This window comes from Zootermopsis nevadensis, unplaced genomic scaffold, assembly GCF_977971745.1.
Source record: "Zootermopsis nevadensis isolate Lab colony 2312 unplaced genomic scaffold, Znev_1.0 Znev_ptg000061l, whole genome shotgun sequence".
NCBI classification, from domain to species: Eukaryota; Metazoa; Arthropoda; class Insecta; order Blattodea; family Termopsidae; genus Zootermopsis; species Zootermopsis nevadensis.
In genome coordinates this window covers 2,988,660-3,016,255 of record NW_028259192.1, presented here as the reverse complement: position 1 = coordinate 3,016,255, position 27,596 = coordinate 2,988,660, and the positions used below count along the sequence as shown (strand labels likewise).

The 27,596-nt window shown below is 37.3% G+C and overlaps 3 protein-coding genes across 7 annotated transcripts in view; all 3 read right to left on the bottom strand.

Moving 5' to 3' along the window:
* LOC110833730 (dynein regulatory complex subunit 5) overlaps positions 1-2,583 on the bottom strand; it is a 48,275-nt gene extending 45,692 nt beyond the window's left edge. Inside the window, exon 1 of the mRNA XM_087341007.1 lies at positions 1,715-2,583. The gene's annotated coding sequence lies outside the window, so the exon portion shown is untranslated. The remainder of the gene's footprint in view (positions 1-1,714) is intronic.
* A 139-nt stretch (positions 2,584-2,722) lies between these two features.
* Positions 2,723-17,511, bottom strand: LOC110840416 (lysocardiolipin acyltransferase 1). Of its 4 annotated transcripts, none has more exons than XM_087341011.1 (7): positions 16,348-17,511; positions 11,200-11,504; positions 10,149-10,353; positions 9,869-9,981; positions 9,318-9,468; positions 6,582-6,699; positions 2,723-6,010 (listed from the first exon to the last, which is right to left on the bottom strand). In XM_087341011.1, the coding sequence occupies exons 2-7, from the start codon at positions 11,374-11,376 to the stop codon at positions 5,443-5,445; spliced, it is 1,332 nt and encodes a 443-aa protein (XP_087197137.1). In that variant the 5' UTR covers positions 11,377-11,504; positions 16,348-17,511; the 3' UTR covers positions 2,723-5,442. The 4 variants fall into 4 exon arrangements, with proteins under 4 accessions (XP_087197137.1, XP_087197136.1, XP_021941149.1 ...); XM_087341010.1 differs by having other exon boundaries at positions 16,341-16,359; XM_022085457.2 differs by lacking the exon at positions 16,348-17,511 and having other exon boundaries at positions 2,723-2,774; positions 5,944-6,010; positions 11,200-12,344.
* Positions 17,512-18,437: 926 nt separating this feature from the next.
* On the bottom strand, positions 18,438-27,171 carry LOC110840428 (regulator of microtubule dynamics protein 1). 2 transcript variants are annotated; one of them, XM_022085468.2, is made up of 7 exons: positions 26,613-27,171; positions 25,855-26,005; positions 25,328-25,402; positions 23,879-23,990; positions 23,240-23,454; positions 21,620-21,853; positions 18,438-19,624 (listed from the first exon to the last, which is right to left on the bottom strand). In XM_022085468.2, exons 1-7 carry the CDS (start codon positions 26,951-26,953, stop codon positions 19,562-19,564), a joined length of 1,191 nt encoding a protein of 396 aa, XP_021941160.1. In that variant the 5' UTR covers positions 26,954-27,171; the 3' UTR covers positions 18,438-19,561. The 2 variants fall into 2 exon arrangements, with proteins under 2 accessions (XP_021941160.1, XP_021941161.1); XM_022085469.2 differs by lacking the exon at positions 25,328-25,402 and having other exon boundaries at positions 26,613-27,170.
* Between the last annotated feature and the right edge of the window lie 425 nt (positions 27,172-27,596).

Genomic DNA, 27,596 nt, shown 5'->3' with positions numbered 1-27,596 from the left:
CTACCTTATAAAAAATATGGACATAGTTACTAATTAAACAACTAAAGTGGAAGCTGCATTCCCTCAAAAATTATTTCTTCACAAGTGTTTCCCAGGGAGTCCCACAACCTTTGCAGTATTTTCTGCCACGTCAGACAACATTAGAGCAGATCTGTTCTAATTAACCTGACTGGAGTCAACTATAAATAAGTACATCAACAGTATGTTTTATTGTAGGAAGCTGGAGTTGTGGTCTTACTGACATTCCTTGTCTCTGTTTTCTCTGTCCAAGTTAAAGATTCCATTTCTGTTCAGGATCGTCTATGAGGTAGATTCTGTTATGGCTGATATAATGTTTAAAAAAGACTTGCTCTTAGACAACATCACTGCAGTGTGTAGCAGGATTATGCAGGCCACTCAGGTACATTACAATCTAAAAATTAAACACTGCCAGTATACAAAAACGTTTTGAAAGAGACCTCTCTACTCTTATTGTAAACCAGAGGTAGGCAGATTTGTTCTTCCATTACAAACTGGAAATACACTGCTTTAACTCTCTGTATACTATGAAAGTAGGTGATGTAGCTCAGTTACTGATGTAGTTTCATCACATCATTAAAAACTACTAGATTCTGTTTGCAACATACTTCCTGTATGCCTGTAGAAAATTCAAACACTGAGTTTATACTTTTCTCACCAGATGTCAGGGAGTATATGCATGGATGATGATGGAAAAACAAGCAGGCCTTAGTTTCATAATTAATGTGCTACTTTTATTATGAATTTCCTTATTATTTTGGTTTACAAGCAATACTTTCCTAATCTGATGCTGAACGAAAATGTACTGTATTCACGTCATTATATATGGAAGGCATACCATCCTGAATAGAAGTAACATGACCAGCAGGCAAATGGGGGCTTGTTAGTATATTTTGTAAGCCTATCAAGATGAAGAATAACAAAAAAACACCTGCAACAAATTTTACTTCTTTTTTTTTCATCTCTCTTAAGCCTACATCACATTTTATGCAGAATGCACAGTTCTCTATTTCTTATTCATGTATATCTACAACACAGTGACCTGTCATTTGTAGCAGTTCACAGTTAAAGCACAAATGATTACCACATTCATAACTTTTGTGAATAATGTTTGTTGCAATGCAGTATTTCAATACATTAACAAAAAATTGTCAGTTTAAGAACTATGGGAATAAACCGCAATTAGAAAAATTCAATTTATCCATTTGGGCATAATGCTGTCCATTTAAAAGGTTCATAAAGCTAATGCAAATACAGCTGCATCCAGAACATCTTTAAAGGGTTAAATGTTAAAACATTAATAATACAAACACATACAATACTTTTACTTTTTAAACTGTACAAAATTTCTAACAGAAAGTGTTACACATTATTATAAATAATACAACTGACAACATTAAGGGACCCTTAGTTCAGTGAGAAGTATGAAGTACGGCTGACTAGATAAATTCAGGTTATGTTCCACTTTGGTAAGGTTATGTTGAGGCTAAATTCTACTTTGTTATCAATGTAAGTAGGTCTAATGGAAGCTAATACAAATAACTGATTACTCTTCTAAATATTATTTAAATATATTTGTTTTAGGATTAACTTATTTAAAATTAATCAAACTCCTGTTTATGATTATTATGCACTGATCACATAATCCAGAAAAGTTTTAACTGAAATGTTTATGTGCAAATGATTTTTGTCTTACCTTGGTTCAAATGCTACTTTTGTTCATGCAGCTTTTTATTATTCACCTTCACTGTTCCTAATGCAGAACCTTGGTTATTCAGCTATGCACAACACAAGTCAACTAAGACTTTAGTTTCAACTAATGCTTCAGTCAGCCACAGAAATAGTTTTACATAAAACAGAAAATATTTTAATACATATATTCTCTATTTTACTGGTTCATAAAAAGATATATTAATTTATTCACATTTCTAGATTGCACTAAACTTCAATCCAGCTATGAACAGTCTCATAAAGAAGGGCTACTGCAAATCAATTTAAAATGTAAATGTGCTTAATGTCAGCCAATTGACACATACTTTAAGAACTTCAAACCATATAATGAAGGCAATTTAAACAATTGTCTTTTATGCAGTTTAAGCTGGAGGAGAATGGGAATTCAGGCAGGAAGATATATGAATTTTATACTGTAAAACAAAACAAAACAATTATGAATGTAGTTATATGCCTGAATAACATAAATTAATTTAGCTTTAATTAAATAAATAATGGAGCGTGGTGAAACAGAGTTGACTCCAGACTTTCTTACAGTTGGGGCAGTATGAATTTATTTATCTACAGTTTATTTAATGATGTAATACTTCAGATTATATAGGCTCAAATTATAGAATAATTAGTGAATAATGAAATGGAGAAGATGTGGAAAGGAACTGTCATGGATTCATATAAGTTACTCTCCCAGAATGTTCTGGAGGGACTGAGGAAAATCACATAACAGCTCAGTCAGACTAGCTTGTCTCCAGACGAAGATTTGAGCCTGTGAATTCTCGAATACAAAACAAGGGTGCTAACCACTTGGTCGCAATGTTTGATGAGGACGTATGAAAAATTAGGCATGGAAAAAGTATCAATGCAGGAAGGACGTATGAAAAATTAGGCATGGAAAAAGTATCAATGCAGGAAATGTCTACAGCAGTCTCCTGTGGCACCTGGACACAAACTCGCACAAAATGGAAAATGTATAACAATTGTTTCACTATATTTATTCATTCAGAAATCTGGTCCCACATGAGTCATCACTGTAACAGTAATACATTGTATTAACGCAAGATAAATAGAATATGAACTTGTCATTGTAAGCTTCTTCTTTTATTTGTAATATATGCTAAACCTAAAAACTGTAGAAAATAAATAATCACTTGCAAATAGAACTTAAAATTTCAATTTCTTGGTCTGTGATGAAAATCCACTTTCATTCAACTGGCTTTTATATCTTTAGATACTACTGCTCTTTAACCTTTATTGACCATGCATTGTCTTAGTTCAGTCAAGTTGGCCGTGTATTCCACTACCAAAATTCTAAAGTCTTAAACCTGGAGTTAAGTCCAGCCAGCAGCCCCTTAGTACAGGGGTTTAAATCCCCTATTCCCATGCAATAAAGGTTAATGCATTTCAGTAAACTTGCATATATTTTTTTTCACAAGAGACCAATAGTAGATTATTTATATTCATAATGACGATTGCTGTACAGTGTTGAAAAGAAGATTGTTATACACCTTCACTATATTGCAGTGTCATCCAATAACTTTATGTTACTGAAAATATTTCACTGTCACAGAAAAGACTAGAACTATGTTTCTAAGTGTTATCCATCTTATATGAGAACTAAAACTCAATATTGCCTAGTAAAGTCTGAAATGCTTAATTATTTGATTATATTTGACAACTTTATGATAAATAATACGTATGTAAACATTTCTGAAAGTCATTACCTAATTCCAACTATAACTACTGAGATCGAAGTCCATGATACTTTCTGTCAGCAGTTCTTTTTTCTCGTATAGTGAATATCTTACAAACACTTAATATTTTCATATACTACTTATGTGTTTAATTGTACAATAACAGTCATTATATTCCACTAAACTGCACAGTATACATTTTTTTACACGATTATAGACTGGGAAAGTATTTCTATTCATTTGGCACAATGAATTCACATGGTACAACTTTTATAAAGTTGTCATTAACAACATTTAAAACAATGCATAGTTATCCTAACTAATGTACACTTTCCTAATTAATATATAAATTAAGAATTGAACTGTGTTTCTGATTGAAATCGAGAACTCCCATGATTAGTTCAGTACTTAAAATGGACAAATTTTAAATTTGGCTGGTTGGCTCTTTACTTTAATAATATGTACTACATATTTTATTATCTATTTATTAAATACAGTGACTTTTTTACAGTGTACAGCAAATATTAATATTTTAAGACAAGCAACAAGAAAGCCTCTATGTGGACAACATGTCTGACTTGCATAAAGAAAGAATTTGGCTCACGTTCGAGCCAAGGACTCTAACCTGCCTGAATAATACATCAAATAATAAACATATTTTAACATTATAATTAATGTGTATCTGTTTTTAATTTTACTGGTATGTCTACTTGGATGCATGCATCCTATTCCAGTCATGCATTACATTAGTAAAAATATGAACATGCACCTATACATGATCTATATATCCATTCTTGCATTAAACTCCACTGCTCATACCAGTCTTCATAGAAAGAGAGTGAGTCAGCAATAAATGGATAAATTTGTAGGTGTAAATGGAACACATACTGGTATTAGACTGGGAGAGATATAACTTACCACAGACCCACATCAATTCTCTGTCCAGTGATCATAAGAACGAAGAAGGGGATATTACGACTCATTTTATAATACAGAATTCGAGCATCTTATGCATTCATGTGTGTTGCATGAAGTATTTGTTCTTACTTTACAATGTACCTATTAATATATTGCTGATTTATTTACCTACTATACATGTAAGAAGGTAATTTTAAAATCAGGCCCTAACAACTACTGTTATTATACAGATCTGGGGTACTAAACAAATTGGCCAGTCTCAACCAAGTTTTGCCTCATTTCAGCTACAAAACAGACTAGCAGGTTATTTAGGTGGATTATTTCAGATAGAAAATGGCACTGCAATGCTGTCAGTTATCAAAATGAACCTCAGTTTGCTTATAGAGTGGAACTGGAATGTAGTTCAGATCACAGATATGCTTTTCAATTTAAGTTACATTATTTGAAACCTACTTACAAATGCAAATCCAACTGAATCACACGTCACAAGAAATTAAATCTGGGTTTCTGTTACACTGGTAAATCTTCCTCTGTAAGTTACCCCTTCCCAGACATTTATATTTGACTTTTCTGACCACTTACCATAGGTTTAGGTAACATACCAGGAAGAGACGTTTCCAATATTTAAGACGGGAGAGTTCCTGGTCTGTAATCAAGGCACTGGCCTCACATGCCAAAGATCTCAGGTTTGAGAATTGAGACCTACTGGAACCCCATAAAAGTACATTCTGCATACCTTAATTGTTGCTCAGATGGACAAAGTCATAACTTTACGAAAGTATATATTTATGTGAATTTTGTCAATATTTACATTTAACTGTCAATAAAATTCCCCACAGAAATTATTCTTGGTCTATCCATTCGGTTTTATTGATTCCACATTTAGCGGACTTTTGCTGAACCTTGACTCAGTACCCTGTACTTACATGTATAAAATGCAATGTTTACAAAAACAAAAGTTAACTTCTAGCAACAAACATATATAAGGTAAAACTAAACATTAAATCTTGACCTATGGAATATTATATTTATTAGTTCCATTCAGAGCACTGAATTATTTATTAACCACATGTAATTAAAATAAAGCTTACTTTCCTTTTATCGTGCTTCCGGCAGCCAATGGCCTTGTTTTGAATCTATACAAAGATATTTCTAAAAGATGGAAACCTTGAGTGAAAAATGACAAAAACAAGAACATAGAAATGTTCATAACAGCAAACACCTGAATGATGAATGATGTGAGAATTCCGTACAAAGCAATGAAACATAGCATAGTCCAGAATATGAGTGTGAGGTACAGTATAGTGCTCCGGGATTTCTCATGGCTTGGAAGATGATTGAAAGTTGCATCATAGCGACAACTTACCTTTAGATGGTTAGATGAATGACAGGAATTATGCGGTGAATTCTGAACAATAGTAGGGAAGGAAGTAACCAAATTCTGACGTATTACTTGGCTATCATCCAATAAGGAACCATTTGGAAAGTTTATTGCAGAGACTTCTGAAGATTTTAAATCTTTATTGCAAAAACCGGAAGTTTCAAATGATCCAGAAGAATAGAATTTGGTGAGAGTCTGTTCTTTTACCTTCCATCGATATGCAAGCCACTCTTTCAGCTCTTCTTCACCAGATGGAAGGCTGGAACCAGCAAAACTGAACAAGAAAATAAGCGTTTTGTCACAGCACGTAAAATCTTTTCACAATCCCACATATCTTTCTAGCACTACTTTCCAGTCCCTTACCATTATACTTGGCAGAGATATTTTCCCCTATTTCAGGCTCTCATATGAATATTCATTTTACTCAACTCGGACTGTGTCGTTTTTCATGAAAAGGAGTGTGAAGATGATTATTTAACTAGGGATTTATCTAGGAGAGATCTTATACTTATTAGGCAGGGGATGTGTAATGTGTAGGTTTGGCTTTCTGGTATAGACCACATAAAATATGTAAGGTTTTCTAATATTTTAGAAAATACTACATTGTCCATCTTTGAGGGGGGGGGGGGGAGCCTTTATGTAGATTCAGCAGTGGAAGAAAAGTGAAGAGTGAAGTAGGGTGATATCCTATATAGAGCAACTATGTGGTTCAGGCAAAGAGGCGATGAAAAAAGAATCAACCACAGCATTGACCTTGACATTAGTGCTAAGTAACTTAATTTGCCTTTAATGTATAAAATTATGCTGCACACAAACAATCAAAATTTTGTATTGAATTTACTCACCGAGTTATTGTGAAGTGTACTTCTTCTGGAAAACTTCCTTTTAAAATGTCTATCTCAGACTGGGGCAGAGTGCGAGGATACCCCACTGTGATGTCATATATGGCATCCAGTTGGCCATCTGAAAATATACGTTCATTCCATGCTTAGGTCATTTAAAAACAAGAATTGCATCGTTACAACAAATCAAAATAAACTCATGGACCCTTCTGGGATTGTTGTATATATCCATGCATTATCTTATTCTTCTTGGATATTTCCATGTTAAGTGGTTTGACTGATGTCTTGGGTATCATTTTAGTTAATTTGAGTTTCCTTTGAACATAGTGTAAATGAAATAGAATGAATGAGTTAATCTGATTTTAGGTTCAGAGTGCTTCTCAGAATACTGCCTGGATCAGGGGTGGGGAACCTTTTCATGTTGGAAGTCCGCATTAATTTAGCTGTAATCAAATAAGGCCGCATTCAAGAAACTTCAATTAGATATACTTAAAAATGTACATTATTTTGTAAAAATGTAACTACTATGTACTTAATAATTTCAAAAAATGAAAACTATTTGTTAATTTTAAAGTTAACTAATCTTTTAATGACTTTGTTGTGTCTGCTTTTTGTTGGAAAGCATTTGAATGTTTGGTTGCAGCATGGAGGTTTCAGTTGATCCTAGGATTTGTTCTGTAAAATTTGGATTCAGTCAAAAGGCTGCACTTAAGGACCTAGAAGGCCACAGGTTCCTCACCCCTGGCCTAGATAAACCCAATGTGGAATGGATAAAATGGTCAGTAGTTTTATAGACCAAAATGCTGGACAGAAATAAAACAATGGAGACTCAAGTAAAGTGAGATACGTATTGAACAAAAAGTTTAAGTTTGTCTTTGTGTGCCATAGGGAAGAGAAGGCAATCAGAACATAAAAGAAGTGTAAGATTTTAGGTTTTCACAGCGATCAGTTTGAAGATTTCCGTCTTCTGGGTTGTTGCGCTGTGTAGTCTGGTCGATGTCCACCAACGTTTCAGAGGTCATACTGCCTCTATCATCAGGGCGATGAGTATGAAGATTTCTGTCTTCTGGGTTGTTGCGCTGTGTGGTCTGGTCGATGTTAACCAACGTTTCAGAGGTCATACTGCCTCCGTCATCAGGGCGATGAGTATGAAGATTTCCGTCTTCTAGGTTGTTGCGCTGTGTAGTCTGGTCGATGTTTACCAACGTTTCAGAGGTCATACTGCCTCCATCATCAGGGCGATGAGTATGAAGATTTCCGTCTTCTGGGTTGTTGCGCTGTGTAGTCTGGTCGATGTTAACCAATGTTTCAGAGGTCATACTGCCTCCGTCATCAGGGCGATGAGTATGAAGATTTCCGTCTTCTGGGTTGTTGCGCTGTGTAGTCTGGTAGATGTTAACCAACGTTTCAGAGGTCATACTGCCTCCGTCATCAGGGCGATGAGTATGAAGATTTCCGTCTTCTGGGTTGTTGCGCTGTGTAGTCTGGTCGATGTTAACCAATGTTTCAGAGGTCATACTGCCTCCGTCATCAGGGCGATGAGTATGAAGATTTCCGTCTTCTGGGTTGTTGCGCTGTGTAGTCTGGTCGATGTTAACCAACGTTTCAGAGGTCATACTGCCTCCATCATCAGGGCGATGAGTATGAAGATTTCCGTCTTCTGGGTTGTTGCGCTGTGTAGTCTGGTCGATGTTAACCAATGTTTCAGAGGTCATACTGCCTCCGTCATCAGGGCGATGAGTATGAAGATTTCCGTCTTCTGGGTTGTTGCGCTGTGTAGTCTGGTAGATGTTAACCAACGTTTCAGAGGTCATACTGCCTCCGTCATCAGGGCGATGAATATTCGGAGGCAGTATGACCTCTGACACGTTGGTAAACATCGACCAGACTGCACAGCGCAACAACCCAGAAGACAGAAATCTTCATACTCATCGCCCTGGTGATGGAGGCAGTATGACCTCTGAAACGTTGGTAAACATCGACCAGACTACACAGCGCAACAACCCAGAATACAGAAATCTTCATACTCATCGCCCTGATGATGAAGGCAGTATGACCTCTGAAACGTTGGTAAACATCGACCAGACTACACAGTGCAACAACCCAGAAGACAGAAATCTTCATACTCGTTGCCCTGAAGACGGAGGCAGTATGACCTCTGAAACATTGGTTAACATCGACCAGACTACACAGCGCAACAACCCAGAAGACAGAAATCTTCATACTCATCGCCCTGATGATGAAGGCAGTATGACCTCTGACACGTTGGTAAACATCGACCAGACTACACAGCGCAACAACCCAGAAGACGGAAATCTTCATAAAAGAAGTGGATATGTATGACATTCAAAATCAAAGAGAGTTCACTAAATTTTAGTGAGTACCACCCACAATAATAGTCATATATAAAAAAATAACTACACCATCCACAATTATTTCTGTTCACCAATATAGTGCAATGTATTTCACAACATTTTACTATCTATAACTTCGGGTCTCACCTAAAAGCCAGAGTTACACATTGAACTTCAGCCATGAGTACCCATGGACAAGAACATTTTATGGTCATATTTTATAGTGAGCTGTGCAACAAACCACACCTTGTACACTCAGACTTTAATGTCAACAATAATTTGTAAATTGGATGTAATATAAATTTGCTATGAATGTATGTGCAAAGTTTTCATTAATAAAACTATTTTTCAACACAGGAAATAAAATTGAATGAAAATCAATTACTTTGCCTCATCCTCTGCACCAGGAATACAAATCCTGTTGTCTTTGGGTGTAGCACCTGGTAGTAGCGTTCCAGCTGATGAGCAAATGCAAACTGGTGGCTGCGCTGTCGACTCCCAGCGGTCAGATCCGTGCCCTCTGGGAAGAGTAGGATCTGCAAATAATGAATATACTTTATGAGTTAATTTCATATTCTGTTAAGTGGAATCATCCTATGTTGATGTTATTGTTGTAGTTCAGAAAACCATGAAAACCCTTAGATATAGCCAGTCTCTGCACTGAGATTTGAACAACACCTTCCAAATATGGAACAGGAGTGCTAACCAGTCACCTAATGTGGGCAGTTGTATTCATAAAATCTGGTGAAAGTAATAAAAGAAAATTTTCCTACTAAAAAAAGGCATAACAATTATTTCTCTCTGTCATATATTAAGGACAAAACACATGCAAAAATAGAAACGTAGTTTTGCTATGTTTCAATGACAATAGTTTAATAGGAATTTAATATTGTGCAAATTTAATTAAAGACATGACACACATTATCAATGACAGACCTGACAGGAATGACCAATATCTCGGAAGTAGTCAAGAGTCTTCTCCAGGACAGCTTTGTCTCGTTCCCAACGTCGGTGTATGTACAGAAAGCAATTCATCTGCATGACCCAACCTAAAGAGGTATACTTATGATTTAAACAGTAACTAAAAATGAGCAATTATCTAAGGTACTTATATTACACTCACTAACACTAATAAGTATCAGAATATTTCACTGTGGCTATAGTACAGTGCCGACATTATTAAGGGACTGCAAAATTTGTATGCTTAAAATGTTACCTGCTCCAGGAATATGCCTGAGAGACGCCTTAAGCACCATCTTTATCCGATGTGCAAGTGGCTTGCAAGCGTGGAACATGCCTGCCCATAAGAAGTTCCAGTCGAGGCGTGTGCGATGGTTCATGACAATCAGCGCTCGATCATGAGGAAGGATTGCATCACCTGTCACTACAACTCGCGTACCAATCAGACATTCCAGTAGAGCCTGTGAAAATATTAACGTGATACAGGGTAATCTAATATTGTTATTTCATGTTACAATTCACAATCTATTTTGTTAAGATTCTTTTAAAATATTGTCCTTCCATCTTCTTCTTTGTCAACCATGCAGTCATTTTCCGGGACGTTTTGCCCCAATCAAAATTCATTATACATTTTTTTGTTTCTACCACATTGATTTTACTATTCTATATAAATTTTATTGTATATGTATTTTTATATCAGAATCAATGTATAGAATATGGTATGTATGTTTAATTATGACAGCACAGGTATAAACAAATTCATTTAGATTATTTAATACAGGAGTCTATTAGATTACTGAGCCTAACAACGACATACAATTTGCCATTTTGATATAAATTAAGAACTACCTTGTATCTCCTCAAATTAGAACCTGTAAAGGAAATCTACTCCAATGTCATTTCATACATCACGAATTTTACTTGGATTTAAACCTGGGCCTCCATGATGAAAAGTCAGCAACTAGCAGTCTGAGATATGGCATAGCTAGACTACTTAAGAAATGCAAATTGAATTTGAAATCTTTCTTGGGGAACTACAGCATTAGATGGAGGAGTTTTGTCAGCTTCGTGCTAATCAATATTGTCTCCGTGGAGTCATTATGGCGTGAGAATGAGAATACAAATGTTAACACACCTACAGGGAAGTGAACTCCGCACATCATATTCATAAGCAGTCAATACATATATTAATAAATACACAAGGTCCTTTATAAACTGGAAATTTCTCATTCTGATAATACACCGTCAAAAAAGGGCAATACAGTATTTATTAAGAGTGCCCTAAGAAAGGAGCACACTGTACTTACTGCTGGGTAGACTTCCCACGCCGCAAAAACGAGATCTGTGAGTTGTCTGAAGAGCTTCTGGTGCAGGAACAGGAGTGGCAACAACGGGCAATAAAGAAACAGGAAACCGGAGCAGATGCTTCCGTACCAGAAACTGCAGTATACGAGGCCACTCAGCAAAGATCTCATCCGACCCATCAGTAAAAAATAGCGTTGTTAACACTTCCGGTGAACTGTCATGATAGCGACAATCGAAAGCAGCTGTGGTTGTCAAACGATCACGTTGTATAATCGTCTTTTAAACACCGCCAATCATATACGTAAATCTGGTTGTAAACATAATAGACAAATGTAAATGGTCTTAATCTTTAGTTAAATGTTTCTTCTTTTGGTAGTACTGACAGAAAAACGTTCCTGAATTATTTCTTTAGTCATTATTAGGAAGTAATCCATAGTGGGAAATCTTAAAACTCAACAAACTCTTGTAAACTGCGATAAATATCTTTTACTTCAAAATGAATTGGAAAACAAGGCGTTTTAATTTCCGTAAAATATTTATATTATACGCGAGTCTCAACGCATAAAAATATTTAAAATGTCAATATTCAGCGAAGATACGTTCGACTCCGTGTACATCGAAACAAAATAATTCTAAAGTCTGCGTTCAATTATTATTTTATACATGAATTATTCAAGATTCGAAACATTTGCAACTCCCGTAAACGGCTTCTTCACACGTGGTTTTGAATGCATCGAAAATCTCTTAGTTTCGGTGACCTGTAGAGACGTGGTTCTTTAAAAGAACAACCTGAACTCTGAGGTAAAGGCGGGCCACGTACGACAGCTGGCGAAGCTCTGTGTTTTTAACACCACTTGAACGCGACGTCTGTCCCCTACCGCCTTCAGCTCTCGATGCCTGGGAAAACACTCTCGTAGCTACCGTATTGATCTCGCAGCATCCAGACGCGGTCCACAGAGCATCAATATAGCCTAGTTCTTGGCTCCTTTGTGTCCCCTCATCATTACCGTGCTCGCGGTAGCTATTATTAGCGACAATACAGAATTAATGGCACCACAACCTCAAACTTTGAAGCAGATCACAGAGGCATTAAGCCAGGTGTACCAAAATCTTTAGAAGCAGCATAGCACCTTATTTAATGCTAATTTTTGTCACACTGTGATTGGCGCGGGGGGGGGGGGGAGAAATTGAAGGGGCTTGATTTGCTTATAAATCACCACTAGTAGAGTCTAACTTGGTATAAATACGTATTTTGATTTTTCATTTATTTGTCCTATACATGTCCAATGTAGTCTAATTTCAATACAAAGTTCAACAATGTGATTTCTCAAAGCTCTTAAATTATGTACCGTGTTTCTTGCTCTGATACGACGGACTGAAAATAAAGTAATAAGGAACACACAACACTATTTCAATTTAATCAAATTTCCCTCATCGGTATAGTTAGTGCCCTGATATATAACATTCACAAGAAAAATAGAAATTATAAAAACATTAGCTGGATAACCTCACGGAAAGATCATACTTAGGAGACCAAAACATACAAAAAATACTGAAACAGGTCTTGAGACAAAGACACAAGATGTAATTTGGATAAGACAGACTCAGAATATGTTCGAATGGCAGACTTCTGTGGTGAGAGAATTGGATCTTCGGGGTTACATAACATCTGGAAAAACTTGATCGATTTTTCAGAGCACAACGTAAGCTGTAGACTTATTACTGACATTCAAAATATCTTTTACGTAGTAGAATTTTACTTAAAGACGACAAGTCGATTATTTTTTTACTGCAATTTCTTAAGTACCTACACGTTTTGCACGACTGTCTTAGAAAACATTTGGCGTATTGTATAGATAGTGAACTAAAAGTTTATTTGCTTATTTCTATAGCCGTAAAATTTGCATATTTGTAGTGAGCTTTATGGACAGAACGGTGGGCGAAGAACTTGAGGTTTTGAAACCGAAGCTCATTTAAATAGTAGTTTATAACTTAGTCCATACCGCAAAGAAAACATTACACTTCACCATTACAATGATCAACTGGTTAATGTTATTTAAGGAAATTATCCCCGTTTACAGAATCATACGAAACCCATACATACAAAGCTCAGAGTTACCGATTATTAAAACAAGTGGTACATATAGTTACCATTTGGCTTTAAAGAGTTAAACTGGCAGAAGGAAAACAAAGAAATATCAGAAGAGCAAATTCCAGAATTAAATTTGGAGACACTTCGAGTAAAAGGTGAGATCTGCTGTCTTTAAACTTCGCAAAAAAAAATTGCCCGCGTTATTCTGGCAAGGAATCGCCACGGTGCCTAAATATTGCATCTTACTTTCTACTTCTTCCAGTAATAAAGTAGGTCATTTGTGTAGACTTCAAATGTTATTATGCCAAAACTTATATTTATAGACTAAATGACATCTGGATTTAACGACAAGGCACGGCAACGTACGAGACGGGCCGTGGGTCCCATATTAATTATTTTTGTAGCTCGAGATAAAAGCTGTAATAAAAAAAAACTTCATGCACGTTTAAAAGATTTTCCTGCGAAGTTGAGAAAAACAGAGCCATGAAACAGAAGTAAGACTTTCGTAAAGATTTATAAAAATTCATAACATAAACGGTATTTTAAAATGTCTCTCTTTGGTGAGAAACTTAATGCCTCATGAAAATCAAGATGCTTAAAAACAGAGATCCAAACGTCACATTCCACAGAGAAAAGATTAAGAACCTTTTCGACTCGCATTGGCCACAAGATCTCATAACTTTTTCATAATGGGAAAAATCCCAATTCCCAGGTAAAAATAATAATAATAATAATAATCACCAGGGTACTCATTACCCTGATAATAGAGGCAGCAAGCACCTCTTAAACGTCGTTGTGTAGTCTGGTAGAAATTTACTTCACTCAGAATAAATAGGCACCACTCAAATATAATTCTGCGTTAACACTTCGCCACCCTGCTTTGTAGTCTTCATCTATTTATATATTTTATTATATTGCATTTAAGTTACAAACCACCGTGCCCACTATTTATGTCCATTGTGTATATTAACAAAATCAGACAAACAAGATATTGAACACACTTCGACAGGTCCATATGAACAGGATTCTTCCATCCTTTTCTCGGACTGGGACCTGTTCATATACGTTCTTGGCAGATGATCCAGAAGTGGTTTGCCATTGCCTTCTTCTGTGTGTGAATGGAGTAATTGTTGGGATGCCACGGAGGAAAACTCCGTGTTGCCTAGACCACGGCCTTGCCCAACACAAGTTATAAATTCGGGCACCGCCGGGAATCGAACCCGAGACCCCAGGATTACAAGGCCAGCGTTCTAACCGCTAGACCACCTCATCTTATTATTATTTAGTGTTCTGTCTGAGGACAGGTCCATATGAACAGGATCCTTCCATCCTTTTCTCGGACTGGGACCTGTTCATATACGTTCTTGGCAGATGATCCAGAAGTGGTTTGCCATTGCCTTCTTCTGTGTGTGAATGGAGTAATTGTTGGGATGCCACGGAGGAAAACTCCGTGTTGCCTTGCCCAACACAAGTAATAAATTCGGGCACAGCCGGGAATCAAACCCGAGACCCCAGGATTACAAGGCCAGCGTTCTAACCGCTAGACCACCATGGCGATCGTATTTGATATATGGTTGTTTAAACATTTCATAAATGAATCTGAGGCAATGAGACTACATTCAACTTGCTGTGGGGTCACCTGCCCTGATTATGTGATTTTCTTCAGTCACTCCATGTGAATGCCAAGACGTCCCTTGAAACAAGCCATCATATTCTAGTTTTCCTTAATTAATCAATCATAATGATTTTCACGTCTTCTCTGAAGCTATGTAAACTCTGTAGCTAATTGGAGTGCGCATATTTGCTAGATGTGGTCTTTGTGATAAAATCATTTTGGCAATAAGTCGCTTCAGTTTTGGACGGAAACTTCGGTCCAGTATTAACATGGCTTGCTGTCCAAGAGGATTTTATTTTGTTTAGTCGCCATGAGGGCTTCTAGTCTTGTTGCCTTTGTGACTTCACATACCTCAGTGGCACAGATATTCATTCGCTGTTGACCAAAATCTTTTGGGCAACAATTAATTTTTTTTAGCATTTGAGGTTTTCACAGCAGTGAGTATGAAGATTTCTGTCTTCTGGGTTGTTGCGCCGTGTAGTCTGGTCGATGTTTACCAACGTTTCAGAGGTCATACTGCTTCCGTCTTCAGGGCAATGAGTATGAAGATTTCTGTCTTCTGGGTTGTTGCGCTGTGTAGTCTGGTCGATGTTAACTAACGTTTCGGAGGTCATACTGCCTCCATCATCAGGCCGATTCTTAGTATGAAGATTTCCGTCTTCTGGGTTGTTGCGCTGTGTAGTCTGGTCGATGTTAACCAACGTTTCAGAGGTCATACTGCCTCCGTCTTCAGGGCGATGAATATTCATCAATGTAGAAGTCAGAATTATTTCTCTTTGTATTTTGTTAAATAATTTATACACGGAAAGTGTCGCAAAACAGAGAACCTATATATTTTGTCAATGTTTTGTTTGCCCAGTGAGCCATTTCTAAGAAAATCAATACATTTAATGTGCATCACGTAATGTAGTATTTATATTTGGAAATTCATGAATCTCTGAAGTCGGTAGCATTGAAACAGAATAATTCTGGAAGAAGTATGTTGGGTGACAATGAAGTGAAACCGAATAAAATTAAATGAATGCTGCTCATATTACATTTAAATTCTGATTGGAACCAAATAATTTAATTTCCCCCGAGTCACGATGAACCCCTAAAAATGGAGCACCCGAATGAACAACACAGGATAATGAACGACAACATTTCTCATGTATAAATACCGAAAACATACACGAAGTAAAAATGTGTTTAGAACAGAAAATTGGCTGTGAACAACTTCATTTGTCGCATATCAATACCATTATGAAATATGTATGTATAAAGAAATATATACTGAAATGTGTATCTTAGGACTGATATACCATGCAAGTAATAAAAGTATATAAATACGTAATTAATATCAATGTCAAATTTTGTGACCAATGTGAGTGTAATATTCCTAAAATCCAGCCATTTTTTAACAGACACGATTTTAATTATAACGTGGGTGTTTATACTTCGTACTCCTGTCACGTTATACTGAGGCTACACAACACTGAACTACATGAATTCAATAACATGTACAATGAAGGACTGATTCATGAAAATCCTCATCTGAGGGGATTTGGGAAGCTTCACAAGTGCGTCGAGAAGGGGCTTCACACTTCACCTCCTCCCGCCCAACTTGGCAACCTTACAACTATCATGCACTGCACTAATCCTCACTCACCGTACATTAACAGTTGTACGTAACAGCGAACACAGTATGCACTACAGGCTCAGAGTTTGCATATCATACCAGAAATGTCAGCTTCATTTAATTTAGACACTAGGGAGTCCATTATTATGTCTATGTAGTGTTCTGTCTGACGACAGGTCCATATGAACAGGATCCTTCCATCCTTTTCTCGGACTGGGACCTGTTCATATACGTTCTTGGCAGATGATCCAGAAGTGGTTTGCCATTGCCTTCTTCTGTGTGTGAATGCAGTAATTGTTGGGATGCCACAGAGGAAAACTCCGTGTTGCCTAGACCACGGCCTTGCCCAACACAAGTTATAAATTCGGGCACCGCCGGGAATCGAACCCGAGACCCCAGGATTACAAGGCCAGCGTTCTAACCGTTAGACCACCGTGGCTCCTAGGGAGTCCATTAACGCATGAAAAAGATAAATGAATTATACGGTAATCAGAAATTCATAACATCAAACAGAGAGAACTTTAGACACAATCAATGAACACATCCCCCTCGCCCCCCTCGCAAAAGAAAATAATTGTTTAAACTGGCTGAAGTATCTTGTGATGTGCCCTACACCAAATTCGTAAGACTTGCGATCTCACTTTCAAGAACAACCTCTCCTGACTTGTTTTACTATTCATGGCTTCATATTCATATCTGAGATCCTTTCTGTGTACTAAATTTTTGCATCTTACTGTTACTTTATCAAATTTCAACTTCATTTTGCTATTAATTTTACTCTTAACAATCTCTACTGAACGCGCTCTGTTGTGAAATAGCTATATTACATTAATAACTATTAATATCCACCCACACAGCTTATCTTAATATCATTCATTTTTGTGAAAAGGAAGACAACAAGGTAAGCTGTGTGGACAGATATTAATTATTACTACTGTATATACCTATAACAACTCTAATGATTAACATTTTTATAACATTTAAATCTCACAAGTGTTACAATTAAATTTCTTATAAATCAACGATAATATATTGTGCAAATGCTTGGTGTTTGTATCACATAAATTAAGAAAAATTTTAACTATGAAACATAATTTTGAGGGGAAACCACATTATAAGGAAAATTATATATACTAGGTAAATGTTGAAGAGACAGCATTTATCACTGGAGGGAATGTTGGAGACACTGACGTGAAAATAACAACGCATTACTTTATCAACGCTTTCTCAAAGAAGAGGTGGCAGTACTTCAGTTCCTCTCTTGTCAGTGTCTGTGTCCATTGCTCTAGCTAAGATTCTTCTTTCTTCTATGGCTCTCCGGTCCGTATTCGGTCCATGGCCTCCACAATTCTCCTTTTCCATTCGGTCCTATCCTCTCTGTTAGGTCTGTCTGTCCGAGGCTTTGATTGAGGTTTCGAAACATCTTCCTTTTTACGGTGCAAGGTTGTTAGCCTTGCGACCAACCCCCAACCTGGAGGACCAGGGTACCTGTCTTAGTCCGACCTCTCCCCCTCGACCAATCTGGCTAGGGGGGCCCTACCAGTAGCTATGCTACCGCCAGCATAGCTCTTGGGATCACTGAGGTACTCAAGCCCCACCACCACGACAAGGTGGTAAATTTTACATATTCATAATAATAGTCCCTTAGCACTGTCCATGATCAGTATAAAATACTGAAATGATGAAAACTCTCCTGCTCCTGTAATATTGCTTGAGAACGTGACACAGGATATATAAATAACATTAAAATCACTAAATATTTTCAACACAAACCGTAAAGTTACCAACTCATCACAATACTTTGGTCACCACCGTTAATTATCCACAAAAATTATCTTTGTTTCAATGGTAAAATTGCAAACAAATTACTTAAATTCAATAGTCCATGTTAAATCAGACTTCAATGACCACACAGTTATAATCTCATGACCAATTTATTTTCAATCAGAGTGTAAATATGTTTACTGTTATGTACATAACTCATTATGGTAACCTCACATCTGTCAACATCTTCACATTTCACAAACAATGGTCAAGAGGAGTGTTCAATATTTGATGGTATTAGCAGCAACAACAGTATTTTGTGGGAAATAATGCCATATTATTTAATTCACTGAAGCTCCACCTTAAATGCAGAGAGGGATCTGGCGAGAAAATCATCTTAACTATGCAGAAAATTACCACAGTGACTATATATGGTTTTCTTTCTTAAATTCTGTAATTGTTTTAGCTATTATGCACAGTTACTGATAACTACAACACATAGAATAAAATTATAACACTGACAGACCTGAAGACTGCAGTATTGTTCCATTAAGGATAATCTATGTATAAGAAATTATTAATATCAGAGTGGTCCAAACTTTTTTGTTCCCTCAGACCAAGAAAAGTTTTCCTGTTGGACCCAAGGGTAAACAAACCCCTTCTTAAGATTTCTGTCTTCTGGGTTGTTGCGCTGTGTAGTCTGGTCGATGCTAACCAACGTTTCAGAGGTCATCAGGACGATGAATATATTCATCGCCCTGATGACGGAGGCAGTATGGTTAGCTTCGACCAGACTACACAGCGCAACACCCCAGAAGACAGAAATCTTCATACTCACCGCTGTGAAAACCTCAAATCTTACAAACCCCTTCTGGTACTATTTTTAAAAACTAATTGTTGATTTTCATTATTTGTAACACTACATCTTCGGAAATGACAAATTACCAATCACCACAAACCTTCAGTTTCAAATGCACCTGTGTACTGCCCTTTTATGTTTCTATTACATAAAGTGGAAATGTTTAAAAGAAATTCACATTTCTGTGTGCCCATGGAAAAATGCAAGAAGAAAAATGTGTCTTAAGCATACGCTTGGAATTAATAAAAGTCGGTGGATGTAATTTTTTCCACCCACATATTGATACCCCAGAATAGTTGCCTCTTTCTTAAGCAACACTTCATAGATGCTGAGTCTGACATTCCAGGTTTGGAACATCTAAAAAAGATCCACACATACCAATCACATCGCCACCACAAGCTCACCTCTCTCTTAAACTATTCACAGTAACTTCCATATTTTGCTAACAAACTCTGCACCTCTCTTTCTGCAGACTGATCCTAGACAAAAAAGAGAATTCACAATTACACAACGCATTTTTAAACATTCATTCAAATGCTGACTAAATTTCTTGCATAATTTATTCCTTGAAGAGTCATCATATACCAAACTATTCAAGAAATGTTCTCTTGTTATGAAACCCAAGGATTCACCACTGTCAAAAAAAAGTAACTTCACTGTAACATTTCCAGCTGCAGTTCATATTTTGACGATACATTTCCCTAGCGCTCTAAAAACACATTCAAAGTTTTCCCATGAGGTTTAAAAATCAAAACTTTGTGTACTTTTACCAGACGTAATTTTCGTGGCCAGGCAATGGGCTGGGTGACCAGGGTTCAATTTCTGGTGAGGTCAGGGTTATTTCTCTTCTCGACTACATCTAGAACAGTGCTGGGGCCAAGGGAGCCCCATAACCACTGGGTACTAGGGGTAATGTGGCCAGGGCATGAAGCTGACCAGTCCCCTCCAACCAGTGCCAATATTAAGAATTTGTAGAGTTATACATCCACTTCCCATGGCTTTATATGGAGGTACTTTGATGCACAGGGACAAATTTATATCAACATTCTAGATGCACCCATTTGTGCTACATGCCCTGCCCACTAAATGGACTTAGAAATACACATCTGACTCCATCTTGAATCTCAACACATCTTTCTTTAAATGTGTTAAGGAATGTCAAGAGATTTCTTAGTTCCACCCTTAAAAACCCCCATAAAATTAAGTTCAAAGATCTTGGTCACTACGAGCATATTTATCCTATCACAGACAACATTGTTTCAAGCGTATGTCACATTTTGTAACTCCTGTATGCTTACATTGATTTTTATTAATCTGATAAGCAAATAAAAACGTGCAGACTTCCCTAAATAACATAATCATGGGTTATGTTTGCTAATTAGGACTGCCACACTGCAAGTCTAAAGAAAGGTTTATTTCATTAAATATCTCCTGAATAAGTCCTGCGCCGTAGCCGTGCGGTCTGAGGCATCATGCTTCGGACCGGCGATAAGGAATGTGCGCTGGTTCGAGTCTCGGAGGAGAAGAAATTTTCTCATGAGCTTTCAACCAGTGTATGGGACTGATGCCAACCCAGCATCGTGAGGAAATTGGGGAGCTACAATAAGTAGCGTAATCCGGTAGGAAAGCTAGCAATGGCTGGGGGTTCATCGTGCTGACCACATGTCACCCTGTATCTGGTCCCAGGTTTGATTCCAACCACTTCCATCGACACAGAAAAGGCATTCCAGTGGTTTAGAAATTAGTGTTCTAGCCTAATATGCAAATGTTTCTCAGTTAAATGCCAACTATTTGAATTTATGCAGAGGTAGGAAAATTTCCACATGGGGAATCCCCATCCATGTAATTCCCTGGAAAATCACTAAGGTTAAAGGACATATTCACATGTGGAAAATTCCCTGACCATTCACAAACAGTGAGAGCTCAGCAAATTCCCCTACATAACCAGTCAGGGAATTCTTCAGTTTTCATACAGATCAAATTCTGTAAAACCACGACAATTGTTATGTTACACATACACCAGCTAACTTTTAGGTTTCATATTAAGACAGAGACTCAATTATGCCTCATACAAAATCTTCAGGATGAAACATTTATACATAAAATCCAGTACCTCTGACATAACGCCTCCATTACATTATTAGGGAGAAATCACATAGAATAATTAAATTTCTCAATTAATCTGATCGTTGCTACTTATTTATGAAATACTATTTTTATCCATCTAATCACTGCTGATACTGTAAGGGTTAAAAAGGTTAAAAAGATTAAAAAGATCTGCCTTTATAAACATTAAAAAGTCAGAAAACAAGATACTGGATCACAAGCAATTACCAGAAAACAGGATTAGGGCCAACTTCAGCATGGATATAAAATATACTGCAGATAACAGACAACACCATATTCATATAATAAATCAATCATCAACACCCCAATCCATGTAGCATAATCACACGAATGATATTCTGACTTACATCTGCTGTTAAAACAGTAACCTGCGAAGCCAGATCAAGCCATGGCAAAGCGTCAGTATAGTTGCCTTCACCGATGTGACACTTGGCCAAGAGAAGGCGGTTTTCCTTCCAGGGTGTTGGGCTCAAAGACTCTGCCTTCAGACAATGTTCAATTGCCTCAGAATATGTTGCAGTGGGCAGTTCAGTAAACAGAGCACCTGCCAACTTTCTCTCAACCCATGATAGGTTTGCAACCTACGGTACAGTCAAATCATTTCATAATGAGCATACATTTATCATTAGTCATTGTAAAACTGTATAGTTTCTACCATTCATTATATATCAGGTAGGCCTATACCTAAAATATAATTGATTTATAATAGAAGATATTAAAATCTTAAAACTTTGCATACCGTGTAATGTACGTAGGGCAGTCAAAAAGTTCCCGAAATTGTGGTATAGCACTGTAATGGTAGGACATATGGCAACGCTTACCTAATCACCTTCAAAGTAGGACCCTTGCGCACAAACACACTTGCTTCATCGATCCTGCCATTGTTGGAAGCACCAGCAGAAGGCTTCGTTCGGAATCTTACGGAGGTCGGCCGTCGCATTTGACGCATCGCTGGTTGTGCAGCAATTCCTCGCTGAGGAAAGCATTTCCGTCATCACCCAACCACCATACTCTCCGGATCTCGCTCTGAGTGACTTCTGGCTGTTCCCTACTCTGAAAATGGGCCTCAAGGGGGCGCGTTTCGCAACCATAGAGGACATCAAATCGAATACAACGGCCGAACTCCGGAAGATTCCAAACGAAGCCTTCCGCCGGTGCTTCCAACAATGGCAGGATCGATGGAGCAATGTGTGTGTGCGCAAGGGTCCTACTTTGAAGGTGATTAGGTAAGCGTTGCCATATGTCCTACCATTACAGTGCTATACCACAATTCCAGGAACTTTTTGACTGCCCCTCGTATTAGAACACAAAATAAACAAAAAAACAAACTATTAACACTATAAATAGACAATAGATATCACAGGTTTTCACAATGTAATTTACTTCACTTTCCCTCAATACAAAAATCACTCATCAATATAAGTAAATGTTTGAAAAACAGGCCACATTACTATTTACAATTTCCGTAGTGCAGTCTGAGCCAAGGATAAAATTCAAGCCATTTGAAGCCAAAATTCATCTAAATCATTTTTAAAAATTCAGTTCATACCTCAAACAAAACACTATGCATCTGCATTACAACGATAAATAAAAAAGCTTCTTTATATCTCAATATAATTTTTCCCACATGAGATTGCACAGCATTGTTTTCCAAGTTAAATGGTATGCAGATGATAACATTAGTAAACTGTTACTTCCAAATTCTAAGACAGAAAGATACTAACAAAATTAAACAAATTGTATCAACAGAATGAAAAGTGGCTATCTTCCACAACCGACATTCCATAACTGACTGATGGGACAACTGACACAATGATGGAAATATCAAAACCATCTTAGAATTCATAAAAACAGGTCTAAATAACATAACTCTAAAATGATCATATTATAATGATGTCGATGATACAAAACTTCTGTAATTAAACCAACACTGTTAAGTAACCAAAGAAAAGAAACAAAATACTCACCTCGTAACTAAACCTACCCAGGAGGTGATGGAGTGAAGGATCATCTGGTTGAAGAGCTAATGCAATATCTACATGTTGTTTGAATACAAAACCATCCTCAATTTTTTCACGTGTACCAAGAAACTCGCCACGATTACCAACATTCACGGCAAACCATTTATGTGCTTCTGCATTCGATTCATCTAGTTCCAAGGCTCGCTGGGCGTAGTTAACTCCTAAATTGCAATAAAAACTTTAGCAGTTTTGATACATCAGAGCAAGAGAAACTGATACAGTAACAGCTGGTGATTCAACTCTAGATTATTCATGAATGAATTAATAAAAATACCAGAAATGAGCATCCTTGAATCTAACAAATAAGCTACTCTCTGATTTATCTACTGAATGGATGAAGATTCAATTGTATTTTCATCCAACTATCACAGAGGCCCTAAAATTAGCACCACGTCAAAGTTCCAAAAACACGTGCAACAGAAGAAACCGCCTAACATTCTTGCTTTTGCAACCAAAGAATGTTTCACTTTGGTTACTAACGCTAAACAGTGCTAGTGTTACTTCTACATCAAAAGTTTGTACAGCTGCCACATTGTTATTACTGATAAGAAACACAATAAATACAGCAACACATCAAGAACAAACCTTTAAGTACAAATTCCTTTTTCTTCTCATTATTGCCTTCTGCACCATATGCTGTGGCCATCATGTGACTTGCCTTTGCGAGTCGCCATAACACGCTTGCACAGTCAGCATACTGAAATACACATAAATAGGTGATACAGTAAAAAATACAATCACAAACCATGCCCTTGCCTCAAAGGCTTATGTCATCTTTGAACTACGTATAAGAAAAGTGGAGGAAGAATGTATAGTCACGACTGTATTTTCACCTTCTAATTCCTGAATTTACTTCTCTTGAGAATGAATGAACTTATACTGTTGGTATTTTCCAACATTTTCATTAAAGAAAAGCTACAAAAAAGGTTCTTTACAACAGCACCACTGAACTTCAAAGTGCGGAATCTTTATATGGCAATTTTTAAGGAAGGTGAGAGGAACCATATTTCCTCAATTTTAAAATACTCTTTTCACATTTTAAAACTTATGAAATCATGGTACATCTTACATTTTATAGTGTCTAAGAATTGATATGTCTCGCACCATAGCCACGCGGTCTGAGGCATCATGCTTCGGACTGGTGATACGGAATGCGCGCTGGTTCAAGTCTCGGGGAAAGAAGTTTCTCAAGAGATTTTCGACCGGTGTATGGGACCGGTGCCAAACCAGCATCGTGAGGAAATTGGGAAGCTACAATGGGTCATGAAAACTAGCAATGGCTGGGGGTTCGTCGTTCTGACCACACGTCACCCTACTTGCAACACTGTAAGGAGACTTGGCTACATCTTTTGGCCTCTTTTAGGGTCTGCAACCATTGAATCACTTTCTCTAGGGTTCTGACAAGGTCAACCTGAGCTGTCAACCCGGAAACTATAACCATAAACAGCAATAAACATTGTTTATGTCAAGTGGGTTTTGGCTTCATTGTCAGACCCCCTATTCAAAGCTTCTCACATTCCTCCACATGACAGACTACTGGGCCACAATGGACCAGTTTCACATGCCTTTCTACAGCAACATAATAAAACAAGACAGATACCTAAACATCCTTCACTTCTTACACTTCACAGACAACAGAAATGAAATTAAGATATTAACTGCATTTTTAAAAAACTGTGTTTTCTCTGTTCTATTAAAATGGCTTTTATTTCATCATTTTATCATGTTTACTTTAGATAATATTAAAGTTTTCCATATAGCGTGTACAAAAATTTAAATATCCGCAAAAAAAAACTCTGTAGGGCTGCTACCACTTTGCCATTTAAATGCCCGTCGTTTAAAGGTTAAGATGGGACACTTGAATCAGGATCTTAGCAACAATGGAGTGGTCAGGAGAGTATCCACTGAGACAGGGATTCCAGACAGATAAGATGATATCAAGGTGCAGCGGTAGATGAACAAAAGAGTTTGGTATATAGCGTACAGTTCGGCAGTCAGGATGCTGTTAAAACTGTGGAGGAATTAGGAAAATACCTGGCCGTCATATAGGACACCGCAAGTCAATCCTTGTACAAGAGATCCATCAGTGCACACCACTGTATGGCAGTTCTGCAAAATACCAGCAGTACATGAGAATGGATGTTATGCCTCTTGCATAATTCTAAGTTGGAGATCGCAGGTGGGGCATATCATATGCCAGGATGCAATTCTTGGACATCTAACTGGAAAAAATACAGGGCAATCGTATGCCAAGCCAGTGTAGGAGGTCTTGAAAAAGAACACCCACTGTTTGAGGAGCTGATATGAGAAGCTTGTATGTCACAGAATGTGGGAAAAAATACAGCTGCATATGTCGACTGAGTTGAATCACCAGCTTGCAAAGGAGAATATTCCTAAGCAGTGATAACGGGGGCTTTACCAACTTCACATGCAGACAGTACTGATACTATTGATGATGGTAAGCAAAGCATATAAACTGCAAAGTGCCTCATCATGTAATTATCTCCATTCTACTGTTACCTAATTCTGATACAGACATATTTATCATGGTGGCAACATGCCTCATCTTCATGTTCCAACAATAGGTTATAAGCTGCTCCTTTGTTTTCTGTAGGACCCTTGAGTAGTCTGTCTACTTCATCAAACAGGACCATAAGACTGGGATCAGTTTCTGTTTCACTGGCATTTCCTAGATGGCCTGAAGTCACCATTCTGAAAATATAAAGTCAGCAATTTAAGCAAATTGAATGTACAGCATTCAATTCAAGGCACATAGAATCTGATTTGTATTTTTACGGCTTTTATATAAACTTCAATGAGGATATTCTTTTCATTGTGTTTCATGTTTGTGCATAAATCTCAGTCAATAAGCACTTATATGATAATACTATCACAAAAATTCTTTACTTCTGAGGTGAACAACAGGCTGGGTGTGGCCCATTGCACCTCTTCATGTGGCCCCTTTAACATAACAATGGGTAACTTTAAACTAGGGCAATTCCTAGAGTATGATAAACTGAGGTAAATCCCCCAAACCCTGCAAACCCTTGGCATTTGTACAGTTACACGGTTTCATTCAATCTGATTTTGTTGAGCAATGACTTCATTATTTGGTAGGACTCTGATGTCAACAACTGTCAATAAAAATGGGTTCCTGAAACCCCTTAGTAAGATTGTTTTCAGTTGCCCCAAAGGAGTATGTGACTGTTAATAATAATCAATAAATATTAATAATTATTATACATCTATCACCCAATTTGTGGAGGAGGAATTCACTCATAAGATCTGTACTCCATAAAACCTGTATCCACAAACTTACACATCATCTTCGTCTGAAAAATCAAAGAATTCTTCATCATCATCTGTGCCCACAGTAGAGTACATGTCTATATCAGTATCAACTACACTATCTGTAGCTGACAAACTCCTGCTATTAACTTTCCTGAGAACAGATCTTCTTCCACGATTTGCCCTACGCAGAGAATCAAGCTCACTTCGCATATCTGCAACTGTCATATCCAATCTGGCCAAATCTCGCTGAAGCATCCGTCGACGTTTCTCAGCATTCAATTGGTGGTATAAGAATATACCTGCAGCTCCCAACAAAACACCAGCTCCAACAGCTACTGCTATTAAACTACGCAAAAAGTCTACATTCATTCTGATAGGTTAAGATGCTACTAGTGCTAGAAATCACTACCTAAAGATAGGTTACGAACATATTAGTCAACACCCAGTCTCTCTGATAAGTAAACGACAAACTAAAGAAATTCTCGCATATTCATACAACTTATCACATTATGGAATAAAACGACCACATGCTTCGCACTCAATACCCAACTAGATTGTAGGCATACACCGAGACAATACCAACATAAACAACCTATCATATTATGTTGGTATTACATGTGCTACCAACCTATCAAATTCTACATGATTGTCACAGGAATATTAAGAAATGTTTGTAAGATTTGACGTTTACACAGCGGTGATTATGAAGATTTCTGTCTTCTGGGTTGTTGCGCCGTGTAGTATGGTAGATGTTTACCAATGTTTCGGAGGTCACACTTCCTCCGTCATCAGGGCGATGAATGTGCCAAATGGGTGGAGGAGGCCAGGTTTATAGGAGCAGAACAGTAAATGGCGTTGCTACGTTGCACTAATTGCATTATATTTACGAACTTCTGCTTAATCTGTGGTCTTCTGACTGTCAAAAAAAACATCCTTTTTTTACTCTTTACGCATCGCATAAAACTAAACCTTACTATACAAATGTGACATGTAATAGAATGAACTTTGCGAG

What these genes read in the sequence shown, in the direction of transcription:
- LOC110840416 (XM_087341011.1), bottom strand. Translation starts at nt 11,376, where the DNA reads ATGGGTCGGATGAGATCTTTGCTGAGTGGCCTCGTATACTGCAGTTTC. An exon ending in CGTGGGAAGTCTACCCAGCA is followed by an intron (nt 10,354 to 11,199) that starts GTAAGTACAGTG and finishes ATATTTTCACAG; the next exon opens with GCTCTACTGGAATGTCTGAT. An exon ending in GGTGCAGAGGATGAGGCAAA is followed by an intron (nt 6,700 to 9,317) that starts GTAATTGATTTT and finishes GTATATTTTCAG; the next exon opens with ATGGCCAACTGGATGCCATA.
- LOC110840428 (XM_022085468.2), bottom strand. Translation starts at nt 26,953, where the DNA reads ATGAATGTAGACTTTTTGCGTAGTTTAATAGCAGTAGCTGTTGGAGCT. An exon ending in TTTTCAGACGAAGATGATGT is followed by an intron (nt 26,006 to 26,612) that starts GTAAGTTTGTGG and finishes TTATATTTTCAG; the next exon opens with AATGGTGACTTCAGGCCATC. An exon ending in TGTTGGAACATGAAGATGAG is followed by an intron (nt 25,403 to 25,854) that starts GCATGTTGCCAC and finishes GGTATTTTGCAG; the next exon opens with AACTGCCATACAGTGGTGTG.